The 15958-nt window shown below is 53.8% G+C and overlaps 1 protein-coding gene across 1 annotated transcript in view; it reads right to left on the reverse strand.

The window, feature by feature from the left end:
* COL4A2 (collagen type IV alpha 2 chain) overlaps positions 1–15958 on the reverse strand; it is a 177742-nt gene that overhangs the window by 22928 nt on the left and 138856 nt on the right. Inside the window, exons 27-32 of the mRNA XM_012751869.3 lie at positions 14482–14538; positions 10305–10412; positions 6731–6952; positions 4299–4460; positions 1970–2140; positions 1003–1146 (exon numbers count right to left, since the gene is read on the reverse strand). Coding sequence (XP_012607323.1) covers positions 1003–1146; positions 1970–2140; positions 4299–4460; positions 6731–6952; positions 10305–10412; positions 14482–14538 — 864 coding nt within the window. The remainder of the gene's footprint in view (positions 1–1002; positions 1147–1969; positions 2141–4298; positions 4461–6730; positions 6953–10304; positions 10413–14481; positions 14539–15958) is intronic.

Genomic DNA, 15958 nt, shown 5'->3' on the forward strand with positions numbered 1-15958 from the left:
CACCTCTTTCTCTCCTCTGCTTACTTGTCTTTCTTACCAAATCCCAGGAAAATAATTTAAAAGACAGAATTAATAAATAAGCCTAACTATTCATGTATTTGTTTTAATTATTCCCTCTATTTCTCTCCTCATGCTTATAGTATGTATCTATACTTATAAAAAAAGATGTGAATATATTTTTTACATACAGAGCTAAATATTCATCCTTTTAACAAGTCTATTTCTTTAGAGAGTCTTATAAAATTCTCTTGTTCATATGTGAATGGTATGAACACCATCCAACAAGCCCATGTGCCTTTGGACTCACACTTAACTCTTATTTATTTATTTTTTGGTCCTCTTTTTTTTTTGAAACCTTAAAATTTGTACCCCCATAATATGCTGAAATAAAAATAAAAGCAGCGAAGTTTTGAGAGGCCACGGTGACTCTTTCCGAGCAGAGGCGTCTGAACAGCAGTCGTGGGAACATGGCTTGTTCGTGATGGACTCAGTGAACCAGGCGCCGCACCTTTGGGGTGTCTGGCTGCCTGCCCGAGCTAGGGCCTGAACCTGCTCCTCATGGGCCATGATCCCTCCGGTGGCATTAGGTACCCCCCGCCCCGCGACGGCTGTGTCCTCCTGAGCCAGGTGGCACCCCTTCCCTTGGAATTCGGCCGTCTCTGCTGCCAGCCTGGCTCCTCCTGCACCTCTCTGCTCACAGGGTGCAGTCATGGTGGAGTAAGCTCCACCAGATGTATCTGGTTCCTGACGTTGCTGTCATTTTGTTCTCAAGTGTCCCCTTTGGTTAAGATTACTCCCTTAATGACACTGCCAATGCGCTGGGGCAAGGATGAAGCCTCAAGTTTTTGTTAGCTTGATTAATGTTTTCTTAAATACCAGCCTCTAGCTTTAGGGCTCCTGGACCGGTGGATCCTCAGAGATCCACCCTGAGCAGTGCTGCGGCACCACGAACGTGCGCGTCGCCCACGTTGGAGGATCCCAAGATCTCAAGACGGGACATACCTTTAACGCCCGGCTCGCCAGCCAGACCCTTCAGACCAGGAATTCCAAAAAATCCAGACTCTCCTTTGCTTCCTGGCAGCCCCGGTCTTCCTTTGAGCCCAGGCATGCCCTGGAAACCATCCATCCCAGGCGAGCCTCTGTCTCCTTCGGAGGAAAAGAGAAAGGCGCTGGTGAGGCGCGAATCGGTACACAGGATAACTCACGCTCACGTCTCCGTCACGCCTCGGCAGTGTGATTCGCGTGAGAGGATGCTGAGACTCTGAGTGTCACACGGGTTTCCAGGGACACCATCTTCGAGGTGACCTTATCTGCCGACCCCTGTTGTCTATAGACGAGGGTTACGGAGTCAGCCGTCCTCAGATACTGGTGTGAAGACACAAAGGACAGACAGAGGTCCGGCAGGAAGACTAGGAGGGAAGTCTGAAGGTGACAGAGGGGCATGGACCCCTCCAGAGAAAGCTAGAGACGGACGCTGGGAACGAGCACAGTGCCGACACCACCCCAGCCCAGAGATCTGCACAGGACAGGGGAGACAGAACAACGTGCCTCCAGCGACGTGCACAGCCACTGGGCGCCGCCTGTAGCGGCCTGTTTGTGCACAAACAATTCCCGCTGACGGAGCATTTTGCTGTTTTGGTTTCGTGTTCACCAAACAGCCTCCAGACCTGAATGCAGCCTCCTGAGTGGGCCTCTCCTCAAACGTCCCTGTGAGGTGACAAGTGTTTGCCAGGCCAGAGCAGCCTCCCTTGGTAAAGCAGTAAACGGGCTTTCCGAGGGTGAGGCACCTGGTCCCACCGAGGCTCCCGGCTGTGCCGCCTCCTGGCGAGGAGCGCCCTGAGCCCAGACCTGCAGGGGTGTGGCCAGCCTCACGGCGGCCCACGGAGGTGCCCTGCAGAGCTGCCCTGGGCCAGAGCGTCACCACCCCAACACCCAGCAAGGTGATTCCCTGGTCACACCACACAGTCACCTTTCAGCCCAGGGGGTCCGGGCATTCCGAGCATCCCTTTGAATCCTGGGCTTCCTGGATGGCCTCGATCGCCGGACTGGCCAGCATCTCCTCTGTCGCCAGAGAATCCTTTCATGCCCACTGGGCCGGGGACGCCTGTGTCCCCAGGCTCCCCTCTGTCCCCAGGCAGACCTGCCAAAAGGGAGGAAGCAAATCAAAGAGGACGAACAAACACACACAGAAAAGTCTCATATGATACCAGTCAGGCCTCACTTTTTTGATAAGAAAATCTTCTGGGAAGGAAAATGGACAATGGCCACCACAGAGCTGCGTCTGCAAGCCTGGCTGGAGCACACAGAGACCCCACAGGGCTGGCCTTTCTGAGGAGGCCAGAGCCACCCCACAGGACACGAGCCACACGACTCTCCACGCCAGCGGCACAGTGGCCTTGACAACCTGCTGGGGTGTGGCCGCTGGGGTCGGGCAAGAGCCTGCCCATGGCTCCCGACGTCATCGCTGGCTCCAGCCCAGGGTCAGTTCTGGGGGAGGCCCCAGCTCCCACTGGGCCGTTGCCCTCCTGGCCTCCTGCTCTACCTCAATGTCATCATTGAGGGACGCCACCAGCCCCAGCCCACCGCTGCCCTCCAGGCTCCCCGCATGGGAGGCCAGCAGTCCCCAGCCTTTTTGGCACCAGGGACTGGTTTCATGGGAGACAATTTCTCCATGGACGTGGGGTTGGGTGGGGCGGTGGAGCTCAGGCGGTGATGCGAGCAGTGGGGAGCACCTGTAAACACTCGATACCCTAGCCTGCGGGTCACCTCTCGCTGTGGGGTCCCCTCTCCCAGGTTCCTAAGTTTCATGGAAGACAAACAGGCTATGGACCACTATGGAGCATGACAGTAAGCTGCCAACTACATCCCTAAAATCCTTACTTCTATGTTAACAATGCCAGGGGCTCCCTTTGCCTAGGGGGTGCTGACTTTTTAGCTCAGCATTCAGTGCCCTCTAAACTTTGGCTCTATCTTGCTATCTGGACCACCAGCTCCTCCTCAAATTAAGCTCTCCTCCCCAGCCAGCTTGGGAGACCACGGCTCCAAAGTGAGCCAGTCCTGCCTCTTTCCTAGAAAGCAGCCCCCACCCTGTTCCAATCCCACCCACCTTCCCCGTAGTCTGGCACTGGTCTCTTCCCCTTCCCTGCTCCCTGCCTCCGCGGGAACACTGAGGGCCACATATCTGCTCCCCCCGCTGGCTTTCCTGGGCCAATGCAAAACGTTTTATGTGTGCGATTCTCTCCCCAGCTAAAGTGTAGGCCCCAAAGGACAAGGCTTTCCCTTGGATCTTTCATGCACCATGCAATGCTTTGTGCTCAGTTGGCACTCGCTAGTTGAGCCTTGAGAACACTGAAATAGGAGGCCCCAGGTTGCTAGTTGTGAAGCAGTGGCTAGCACGGCACCCGGGGGATCGGACCTCGGCCACATCCAGCCCGTTTGGACACAACTGAGAGCCAACGTCGCAGAAGCCCATGTGCACGGTTGTGTCTGGTTTATGTGGTCAGTGTGTGGCATGGTGACTCACAGCAGACTGGCTAAGGTCCCCAACAAAGTTGTCACCTGACTGTACAAACCAGAGAATTTCGCTGAGATTGGGACTTCTTAAATGGCTAAGGTGGTCCATTGAGGAGATTGTTCTCATTAAGCAATTGTGTCTTTCCTAGTTTTTAGTGCTGCAGTGTCCTTTGGTGACACGGTGGTGATGGCAGGTGACACTTCTATAAAAAAGTGTTCTTACTGGGCAAAGCAGAAAGCTGGAAGCTTTGCTGATTACACAAAACTGAACTGAGTTTCACAGGTCCATGAATTGCAGAAGGCTGGGCCCACAGCTCTGCAGAGTGCACTGGAAGATAAACACTTCCCAGGCTTGGCAGTAGGGTTGGCTCATGTGGAGGACACTGTGCCCCAAATGCCTTCTGTGTCCCCACTGCCACCTCCATCAGCCTCTGTGTGGTGGCACCGCTCCTCTGTGGGGCTTCATCTCCTGCTTCTCTGCTCCACCGGACCTCCGGATCACTCTCTTTCAGGAAACAATTTCTCCTCTCCAAATCAGAGCAGTGATTTTGAACTTTTGCAGTAGGAATTTCTCTCTTTTTTCCCCCTAATAATCCCCAATATATCTGTAACAGGTACAAAGGATGAGCTGCCTTCTCAGGCTGTTTACATCTGTTTGTGGAAGTCCTGCAGCTCTTGGGGTGGGTTCCTTGGAATAGTTTGAGAGCTCCCAGGGGAAGGCAGTGATAGTTCACTTGTCACTAAAGTGAGAACCCCACCCATTTTGGGGAGTGCTGGAGTCTTACCTCCAAGGCCTGGGGCACCTGGCTGCCCCAAGGGTCCCTCTTGGCCAGGATTTCCTGGGAATCCGTGTAGTCCTGGAGGCCCGGGCAGTCCTGGCTGGCCCGAAGGTCCCGGGAAGCCCAAATGGCCCTTCAGCCCCGGCATTCCGGGCATCCCCTGGCTTCCTGCGGGGATCAGAGACAAGAGCTGTGGGGCCACCTCCATGTGGCTCGTCACAGATCGCAGCCACCTCCACAGACTCAGTCTACAGAAATGGCACTTAACTTTTTCTGGACTGTGGAAAATCTGGAAAATACAAAGAACTATAAAGGATAACATCAAAGTAACTCATACTATCACCCAGAGATATTTACCAACATCTCGGTGTATGTCCTTCCTGCCCTTTTCTATTCCTGTAAATGGATATGTGAAGCTGTTTTCACGTGACATTATATTTTGAGCATTTTGCCACATTTAATACGATGACATGAATAAGGCTCCATCGTATGGACACAGTTAATGTTCTCCACGCCCCCACTTTTCTCACCGTCACACAGAGTGCTATGAGGACAGTTTTGGGGACATACATCCACGCCCAAGTTATAGGTAATTTCTTTAGAGAAGTGCCCCAGGAAATTGACATAGATCATTAAATACTAATTTAATATTTTTAAATACATCACACTGATTTCTCTCCCAGTGTCACCTGGCACCGAGTGCTGCGAGCACTGTGGCACAGCCAGAGCCGCCGGCGGCCGGGGGAGAGTGCGCAGCTGGGTCAGTCTGCGTGCTCTCGGTCAGGAGTTACCTTTCTTTCTCCTAGTTTTTGCTTTTTGGTGAAGTTTTTACTGTTTGCTTATATTTTCCTTTGGGGATTTTGATATTTTTCTTATAGATTTTAGTATTCCTCATAGACATTGACTAATTTTCCTTCCTATCTATTCTAAAGTTTACTTTGCTGCTTAAACTTTAATTTTGATGTGTAGAATAGTTGACATCTGTATGCAAATTGTATACACTGTGTGTGTGTTTGTAGGTATATGTGACTTCTTAACTTCCTGTTTAGAATATCCTGCCCTATACAATGGTCAGATACTATGTAACTTCTAAGTTTTTTTTAACACTAACTCCTTGGACCTCTTTATATTTTGGCGGTATTTTTCTTTGCTTTCTTCTTGCAGCTTAAAGCTTGTTACAGTTAATAACTGTACACAATGAATAACGCAGGGCGCCCACTCCTGCAGTGACCTCCCAGTAAACTTTCCCCCGTGGCCTCACAACCATCCTGCAGTGTGCAGGGTTGGCCTGAGACAGGGAGGCCGATGGGGGCTGGGGAGTGAAGGGAAGGGCAGGGACAAAAGAGACCAGGTCAGTCCTGGATGGACCTGGAATCTGAAGTCAGGCTCCTGGCTCTCTGGATATCTGAGTGCGAGAACCCGCAGCGAGAGAAAGGGCTGGCTGAGCAGGAAGTGGAAGGTGCAAACGAGATTCTTAGGGACACAGATCCAGGTATTCTCCCGTGCTCCCACAGTGCCGTGGGAAATGATTGCACTTGCATTTTTCGGTTTTCTATCTTTAAAGTGAAGAGTTCCAGGGAAAATTATAATTGTCAGCAGTGCTAATGGTCTTGCAGAGCAGGCGGGCCATGCTGCAGGCTGAAAGGCTCTAGGTCCTGCCCACGATACTTCTTTTCATCGACAGGAACAACGTGTTGTGGGGGAGGTGAGAGACACAAGTTAACATCCATGACCAAGAGACACAAGTTAACATCCATGACCAAGTGGCGCCGGGACTGTGGGGGGATGGGGTGGAGCGCGAGTGGGACGGCTCAGCGAGGCGGGCAGGGCCGGGCGGCCTGGGTGTGGTCTAAGCGCAGCCCTTTGTGCAAGCGGACAGGGCAGGCTGGGCCAGGCGCTGCTGCTCCACCGTGATCCCAGCAGCGAGCACGACTAAAACAGAAATAGTTAGTTGGAGCTTTGATGCTCTGAAAACTAGGACTTTTACCAGACAAGGCACGCTGCCCAAACAAGGCATGTGTATTAAGCTCTTCAAAAGGGGACGTCGATCATGGTGGAAATTTAATAAGGCATCGAAAGTAAACCTGCTGCCATTTTTTGTTTTTATGCTTAAACATTTTGAAGCCTGTAGGAAATGAAGTTTTTTAAAAAAATATCTACCAGAAGAACTCATATGTAAGAGATCTTGGGCGGGATTTCCACAGCTGGGTGGCAGAACAGATTGATGGTGGACACGCTGTGACACCCGTGTGTGCTCCACTCTGCCTCCGTGAGCACGGAAGCCACCACACATCTAAGTGCCCACCTGGAAGGCTGATGCTGGACCCAGCTCAGTCTCAGCAGACGGTCTCCAAATTGTACCTTGTGCCAATGAGTGACCTGGATGGCTACCCAATGGCCTGCACCCCCAGCCCTTGCTCCCCTGATGTGAGACTCACCTCTGAATCCCGGGGGGCCTCTGTCTCCTGGAAGGCCTTTCAGCCCTGGGTGTCCGGGCAGTCCAGCATCTCCCCGGGGCCCGGGCTGGGCTCCCAGGACTTCCCCAGGAATCCCCCTGTCCCCGGGGGGCCCGGCTGGCCCTGGGAGGCCAGTGGGACCTGGGGGTCCATCTGGGCCAGGAAGGCCCGCTGCGCCTTTGGATCCTCGGGGTCCCACGAACCCTAAAAGGAAACAGGGGTGGTCCCCCAAACCACAAGTGGGCATTATGACATTCTAAGAGAAGTGTTGATAAGACACTAAAAATAGCAAAGCTTTGGCCACAGTGCCCTCAGAAGGCATTTGTTGGGCTCAAGGCCCAAGGCTCTTGCTCACCCTGGAACCTACAACTCTCACCACGACACTCTTCTGTCGGTTAAATTTCTACTGCTTCCCTTGGCCATCTGGCCCCTTGCCCTAAACTTAGCTAAGGGTGGACAAGGCCTTCAGAACCGACCGTTCCCCAGACATGTATCTTCGTAATTCACAGGCTCCCATGTTTTGCAAATAATCCCTAAAGAGCAACTTTTGTGGGACCCTCTAGTTGAGCAAGCAGGTGCGGAGTGGAGCTGTGTGGCTGGGAACTCCCCGAGAGGCAGAGCGACCAGCCACCAGAGCCGAATTCTGCCTCCCCATGGCATCGCTCTGGTCACGAACCCCACCGCCCTCTGTCCTGTGAGTCACTGGGTCCCACATGTGGGCAGAGGGATGCTCGCTGTCACATGCCTTTCGCTGGTACCCCTGAATCAAATGACCTCCTCAGGTCACTTTCCATCTCAGTGTGCTCAGCCCCATGCAGCCTCAGAACGAGCTCCCAGAGCCGGCAGCCAGGTGGTGCCCAGAGGAAAGGTGTCTGAGGTTGGAGCCACCCCAGCTGCGTGTGCAGGAGGAGGGGCCTGCCGTGATGAGAGTCACACTTTAGGGATGATTCTATGGGCAAAGGTCAAACACACAAAAGGCTCAGCATTCCTGTGTCTGTCTGTTCTGTGCGGTGTATCTAACCAAGAAGATCCAGGCTGGGCGTGGTGGCTCACTCCTATAATCCTAGCACTGTGGGAGGCCGATGAGGGAGGACTGCTCAAGGCAGGACTTTGAAACCAGCCTAAGCAAGAGCATGATCCTGTCTTTCCAAAAAGCCCCCAAGAAAACCTACAAAAATTATCTGGGTACGGTGGCATGTACCTGTAGTCTCAGTTGAGGCAGGAAGATCAATTGAGCCCAGGAGTTTGAGATTGCAGTGAGCTATGATGATGCCACTGCACTCCAGCCTGGGCAACAGAGTGAGACCCTGTTTAAAAAAAAAAAATCCAACAAACAGGGCCTCAGGCCCTCCTAGGACCCTAAGGCCAGCCTCGCTGTGGGCTGGTAGAGGGGTCTGCCTGTGTCTGTAGCATGAAGGTAGGGTCTGGACTTGACCTGATGTTGATTAGATGGACCGTACGTCAGAGTGTTAATGGTGTGATTTACTCACATGATGGACAGGCCTGACTTTAGCTGGAAGTGTGAAGAACTGTACCCGGGAGCTGTGTGCTTAGCTTTGCATGTGTGGGTCTTATATCTGGAATGGACTCTTTTTTTTCAGTCTTTGAAGTTGGGCATTTTATCTTCTTTTGCATGTGGTGATAGAAGTACAGTACATTTCAGGACCATAAAAGGTCATATGCATTTCAAAAACTGAATAGACCAGTTCCCATCTGGTCTACCCCAACATCCCTGATCACTTATGGGCTCCCATTTCTATACAGAACAGGCTTCCTACTCAGATTGTAAATCGCCTAAATCCCTGGACGATGGCATGTCCCATCCACGCTCTGCTCCAGGCCAGCTGTGCACACAGCTGTGCACTCAAACTATGATTGTCAGGTAGCTTTGACACTCAAAGCAAGACACCAGTAATGAATTATTATCCTTCTCTCAAAAAAATGAACACTTCAACTTAATATGTATGTGGTATCATCAGAACGCCAGTGCCTCGGCTTCTAAACATTTACATACTCAGCAGGGCAACAAAGCGATCCAGACCTATCCCCTGAGGTGGAGGCAGGAGAGGTTCCTTTGCAGCTCTCTAACGCACGGTTTTTCTCAGTGTCTTGAAAAGAGACACAGGAAACATGCTTCCTAGTTTTGCAAACATGTAGAGATGCAAAATATGAAAGGCAACAGCGTCCAGGTTTGCAAACAGTCACTGTGGGCTGCAGTACTGAATTCAGAAAGATAAAATCTGTCAAAGACTGATACAAAGTTCTACCCTTAGGTTTGAATCAATTATGCGAGTGCAGAACAGGGAAAAGGCAGGATTTAATTAATCTTTGCTGAAAAAATTCACCAAATGTCTAAATCTAAGGACACAACAGTCCCGCTGTTCCTAGGGACCTTCCAGACAGGCGGAGCGTTTCCTGCCATTTCCAGCGCCCAGTTTGGAAGGAATGTTGACAAGTTGAAGGGCAGTCATGGGAGGATGACCAGTCTGCCATGGGCATGGAAATAATGTCACAAAAAGAAAGCTGGTGATCTGGCGTCAGTTCTGCCCATTCATGTCTGTAGGGAGAAGTGGCCCCTCTCCGGTGTGTGTGGACATGAGTGAGTTGGCCGGGTGGATGTAGGTACAGCCCAGGGAGGGCTCGCTGGGAGGCAGACTGTATTCCAACAAAGGGGAACTTTCTAGCAATGAGAGGGTCGCAATGTTGTGCAGGTCCTAGGTGACAAGAGTGATTCCAGCAGAGGCTAGAAGAGCACCTGCCCGGGATCCTGTGGAAGGATGTTTCATGCTGAGTGGAAAGTTGGCTGTGATGACTTCCACACAATGCAAAGCGGGCATGCCCCTGCCATCAGGGTGGTGCAACCATACTCGCTCACACCGTTTGCCTCACAACCGTGACGAATGCCTGACTCTGGGGACGCTGCCCTGTATACAGAGCGCGGTCACTCAAGAGCATGCGTCTGCAGTACACAGCGCTCTGGCGCACGAACACCCGTCCTACGGGGCGTGCTGGCGCGCGAGCTCGCGCTGTACCACAACCCACCGTGGGAGACATTCATTTTCCTCCATATACAGACACAAGTCTTACGCTCTTTCAGCGACTACGGCTTCTGCAATTCCTTGCTTTGTCAAAAGGTAGTTGGAATCGTTTACCTAGACAAGCTGGAAACTGAAGGGTGAGCCGGGAGGGCCTCAGAAAGCAGGACCATGGTGATCCTCAGACTGGGGACAGACCACGAGACCCTACTTGTGCCTAGAGTGACAGCCCCAGGACAGAGGAACGCCAGTTGCCCTTAGAATGTTTAACATCAACCAGAGGACACTTTCTGCAACACCTATCTCTTTTTCCTGCAGGACCTGTAGGTATTTCTGCAAAAGTCTAGCACAGTGTTAGTGATGAAAAGTAAAACAATTCTAATCTCCCCAAAACAAGCACAAAGGCATCATCAACATTTGCTGAAATAGTTTCTAAATATTGGAAGATAATGGAGTCGATCGCATACACACTGGTCCTTTCCCGAACCCGTGGGATGAATGGGGGCCTGACTCTGACTTACCTGGGGGTCCTGGGAACCCTTCACGACCTGGATCTCCTGCGAAACCCTTGAGCCCTGGCTCTCCGTCGGCTCCTGGGAAGCCTGGTATCCCTCGAAGGCCTTTGGCACCTAACCACGCAGATAAAAACAGACATGTCAGGTCCCAGGACGACACACGGGCTGTGATCGTGTTTGCATCTTACTCAATATGGTTTCTCATGAAACCGGGCCATGTTGAGGCTGGGGGGACATCAGCCCTACGACACACAACCGGGCTTACAGAACACTTCTTGGTGGCTAAAATCCTGCTTAAGGACTCAACCCATAAAGAAGAAAAACATCCAATATTAAGATTCTGCGGCATCCTAGCTAAGGGTTTGGGGCTGGAGTCAGAATGCCTGGCTGTTAGTGTATCTCTGCCTGTTCTGTGTGACGCTGAATGAGCTCCTAAACCTCCCTGTGCCTCAGTTTTCTCATCTGTAAAATGGGGAGAATGACAATACCTACTTCATGGGGCATCATGATGACTAAACGAGGAAACCTTGTTTCACACTTGGACAGCGTGTGAGCTCCGTGAATGCTCGTACAGTTAAAGGGCTGGTGTTCCTCACCAACGCACAGGGCTGAGCTCCCACGCTTTTCCATCCACGTTTCCGGCTTTTCTTCAGGAAGGGGCTGCTGTGCGACGCAAACCCACCCTTCCCTCTTGGAAAGTGGGTGTGCAGATGGCAGAAGTGAGAGGGAGGAGCCAGACGGGAAACAAGCCAGGGGTCTGCAGTGACTGGCTGAGGCAGGATGGCCCTGGGGCCACAGAGACCAGCCCAGGACATCCGGGCCCTTTGCCCGAGACCAGCCTCAGAACACGTGTCTCGCCTAGGCGTGTCCACTGTGTTGGCCTCGGTCCTCCCTGACCACCAAGACATGACTGGTGAGAGGTTCTCGCATGAGCCAGAGTCTGCAAACTGACACCAACGCACACTCCTAAATACAGGCGATTCCTGGGGAAACGTCCCCCTCTCCAGCTCCGTCTCCCTCGGATCCAGGCCAATCCCGAGAGATGAGAAGCTCCGCAGAGCTGCGGGAGCCGAGGAGACCCTCTCACCCTCCCAGGACGAGGCCCGAGACGGCTGTTCTCACGGCGGACGCGGTGTGTGAGGAGCGGACAGAGCCAGCAGCAGCCTGCTCCACGGAAGGCGCGACGCAGGCCCCGAGACAGACCCAGGGGACGTGGCCGCAGGCAGCGCTCCTGCTGGGGAGCTGGGTGCTCCTGACCACCTGCCGGGCCTGGGCACCTCGGGTCTGACCACGGCATCCAAAGCCGCTCTGCTGTTGGCACACACGTGGCTGCGGGGCTGAGAACACGCACCGTGAGCAACGAGCTCCAGGCAGGACCCTCCTGCCCTCCGTCCGAACTTCAGGGGGCTCTGGGCTCAGAGACCAAGGCCCAGAAGAGTCCCCAGAATCTCCCAGAATTCTGCTTCACCTTCTGCTCTCCTAATCCTTTGTTTGAATGGAATGACTAAAAAATAAGGTCTCTGAGAGTTTGCGTGTACGTACGACTGTATTTTAAAAATTGCTCCCTTTCATGCTCCCCCTTTCTGGAGATTTCTGTCCCCAAAGCAGGCAGCCTGGCTGTGCTTGAGGGCAGTGCCCTGTCTGTCTTGCCTCCACTACACCTCCCGGTGCTAACACTCACAGCGTAGCGGCACGGCCTGCCCCCGGCGTGAATAGCAATGTCGTTCTGAGCGCGGTGACCGGTCCGCACACCAGGAGTGGCGGCTGGCTCTGCCTGGCTGGGCTCCGCGCGAGCCTCTGACGCTGACTGGAAGTATGTGCCAGCAGGTCACACAGTGACGTGGGTCCTCAGGAGGGCTCGCCAGGGGACCCGGCTCATGGAACAGCGCCAGGAAGGGCAGCCTGAGGACAGGGCTGGGGCTCTGCACCGGGAATGTGTCTGTCTAGATCATGAGGGGCAGGGAAACGACTGTTCCCTGAGGTACCCATGGGTGGGCGCAGGGACGTGTGGGGTGAGTGCCCAGGCCACGGAGTCCCCACTTCAGAGGCTCAGCGTGCACCCGGGGTCCGTGGCATTTACATGTTTAAGGACAGGCAGAATGGAGAAGCAGCTTTGGCAGGATTCTGGGGACGGAGCCCCTCCCGCTTCTGCTAGATCATCCGGGAAGGTTCTTTCCGGTCTCCGTGGGGAATTAGCACCGCACGGAGGGCCGAGGGTGAGCGTTCTGCCTGTCACTGGCTAGCTTCCAGACCCTGGGCAGGCCTTTTGCAGGCAGATTCCCATCTTCGTATCGGGAGGTGGCGCACACCTGCACTTCTCTGAGAACCGCGTTTTGAGACGGGCCAGCGTCCCCTCCAGCAAGGAGAGTCTACACCGCATCACAGTCCATCCAACTTCCCGTGGCCTGCTGTGGGGGAGGGTGGCAGCTCTCCACAAACGGTCAGGGTTTTCACAATTTTGAAAAATCTTTTGAAGGTTCCCAGGACTTCAACTAGAGTCGAGCAGAAGTCACAGAAGCCTAGAACGTTGAGGGGGCCGTTGGCCGAATTATCCCCGTTCCGAACGCAGAGCGGCACAGCGCTCTGAGCTGCGAGCTGTTCACGGTCATTACCCGGGGCGGGCCCAGCTGGGGCCAATATCCCCGTGTTATGGGTCTGGTGCACAGATTAGCTTAAGCTTGAAAGGGAAAGAGGGAGAAGGCTGGTTCTGCCTTGCTAACATCAAAAGAATATTGTTTTCCAATTTAATTGTAGGCTCATTGCACATTTGAATAACCACCTTATAGACTAAGCCTCAGTCTGTACCAGAAATACGGCATCCATGATCTCATTAAGACCTCATTGTCTCCTCGCTGTGCAATCTCATTAACGCACAAGGTCTCATTGACCCTCCACCTCGCGAAGCTTAGTGTCGCCAAAACATACTCAGCCAAGCCTCTGCCCTTACACCCAGTACACTTTATGTCTACTTGGGGCCCTGCTTCTGTGCAGCTGCTGCTGAAAACGACCCCACTGTCCCCGAGCCCCAGCCCCTCCCCACGGAGCCGTCACTGCTCTGGGGGTTGTGGCATCAGTGGCCGTCGGAATCCACCGACAGACAGAACCAGAGCCGGGGGCAGGCACCACGAGGGTGACGAGCTGTGGAAGGTGCACATTCCGGCCTCCGAGGTGCACAAGGGCTCTCACGCTGCCTCACAGTGCCAATGATGCTGCACTTCGACCTACTGTCCCCAGATCCTGCAACTGCTGTGCACCCCGAAGATGCCCTGAAGGTCCAGGACACAGGACATGTCAGCCTGCTTTCCTACTTTTGAGGGCTGTTTGCACAACCCTGGCTTCGCACTTTACAGTGTACACAGGGCCTCAGCCACAGTGGATCATGTGAAGTACTGGGGGCATCTTGGCAAGCAGGAAGAGTCTAGAACACCTGTACTGTTCCTTATTCCCCCTGCCCAGGTGAGGACTGAGTCCAGAAAGAACAAGGGAGAACAGCTCCAGCTGCGTGTCTCATCTCTCAACACTGAATTTTCCTACTGCCTCCTCGGCGCGGTGACCAAGGCACTTCCCCTGCCCTGTCGCAGGCTGAGGAGGAGGAAATCAGAGGGCCACCCCCTGGAGCAGAGCTCCTGCGGCTCCAGTCAGAGAACGTGCTTCCAGGGCAGGGTGGCCCCAGACGGCGGCCCCGACTCCCCAGCAGGAGCCCTTTGCGGGGTGACCAGCCAGGGCCGGCAGCAAGGCCCAGCTCCCCCTGCACGCCAGAGACCAATTGCTAGCTGCCTCTATTTCTGTTTCCTGTCGATCAACCCCCCGCCCAAAAAGATCCCTCTCCTGTATGCTCCTTTCACATATCTTGGGTACAAAGGGATAAAATGAAAATGCAGAGAGAGGCATGTTCCCTCCCCAGCCACAGAGAGGAGGCTCAGTCTCTGCCACCGTGGGTACGCCTTTGAGACCCAGAGCGGAATTTTCTCTCCAGCCTGGGCTCTGAGTGTCAGATGCATCTTTCTGCAGCAGTCAGTGAAGGTCCGCTCCCTGCGGACGGTGCCCAGTTTGTGGTAGGACGCTGGGCACGGCCACGGTGGGTGGGGAGGGCAGGGCCAGAGGAAAGATGGACAGAGAGGAAAACGAGGATGGAAGTGCCCAAGGAAGGCTGGGCTCTCTCCAGTTTCCCGCAGAGAGTTACCTGTGAGGCCTGGGGATCCTGGCAGGCCCGGCAGTCCCTTGGGCCCTCCAATGCAACCTGGGGAGAGAGGAGAAAGGATGAGCCTGGTGATCTCTAATGCCAAGTCTCACGACCTTGGGGAAGGCCAAGGTCAAAAGAACCGGCCATGCGAACCAGCCACCATCTTACGATCAGAGTAATTTAGTGATTTAATTAATCTCGGTTCTGATGCAAATAAAAGTTTAATTTCATTGTGCAATGAAATCAGAATATTAACATAAAATGCAAATTTAGTCTAGCCAAGTACAAAGCGGTCCTGTGCTGACAAACGGCTCATTGCCCCATGTAGGGCACCAGCCCCGGCCCACGCGGAATCAATCGGGGTCTTGTTAGTGTGGACGCCTCTCTCATCTGACATGTCTGTCAGCGAATGGAGACAGCTCTAGATCTCAGAAGGAATTTGCCGTCTCCTTTGTGACTCTGAATACTTCCAGAATGAACCACAGCAACTGGCTGCCTTGAGCAGGCACTTCTGCTTGGTCTGGCCGAGAGCAGAGACATTCGGCAAGGGTACTCTGCTGTCCGGCCTGTGTCTACGCAGGCACAGTAATTCCTAGAAACCTCGTCTGTCTGGCCTGATTCAAGCCCACAGCCTGAGCAGTTCAGCCTCTGCCTTCTTAGCTCTCCGGTAGGAAAGGGCTTCCCACGGGAGGATTCAGTGAGTCTCTCTCCATCTCTATCGGGTTGTTATTAATGCAATACAGCATTGAGTAGACCACCCAGCTAGTGCGAATCACGTGTGACTCATCACTCCAGACTGTGGCTCTGAATCCAGAATGTTCCTTGAGGTACCATGGAGCAGCTCCTCCACTAGGCAAGTGCTGGGGTCACCTTGCCTTTAGGAGCCCGTGGAGGGTCTGGTTTCCCAACTCCTCACCTCGAACACCACTTGCTCTCAGCTGCCTTGGACATGCCGAGGATCTTGGTGTGGCTCAGAATGGCTGTGTACACAAGACCTCACGCTCTGGGAATGCACCCACGGCCACAACTTCCTCACAGTCCAAGCCCTGCCATCCCTACCACGTGTCATCAGAATCCCTGCCGTGGCCGGAAGCCCTTGGTGCATCCCGTCTTCCGGCCCAGCATTGCTGGTTTGGGGCTCCTGCTCTACCTGGCTGAGATGCCTCCTTCAGACGTATCTGTGACTGGCAATGACAGGTGCCACCACTCCACACACTTCCTCCTGGCCTTCTAGGCCCTTCCCATGTGCTGTCCTAGGCCCACCAGGACCACCACCGGCTCTCATGGCCACCTGTGCACAGCCCCAGGCAGTCTGGCTGGGTCACCGGCTCCCCTGTGGTCCTGGCCTGTCACAGTGCTGCCACAGGTTCGTGGTTTTTGTGTCTGGCCCTCCCCCCCACCATTCTTGACCTCCATGGCAGCCCCCCTGGGGCAGCACTCACACTTCCCTGAGAAGCTCTCTGCCCTCCCCGGCCCG

Source organism: Microcebus murinus, chromosome 13 (genome assembly GCF_040939455.1).
Source record: "Microcebus murinus isolate Inina chromosome 13, M.murinus_Inina_mat1.0, whole genome shotgun sequence".
NCBI classification, from domain to species: domain Eukaryota; kingdom Metazoa; phylum Chordata; class Mammalia; order Primates; family Cheirogaleidae; genus Microcebus; species Microcebus murinus.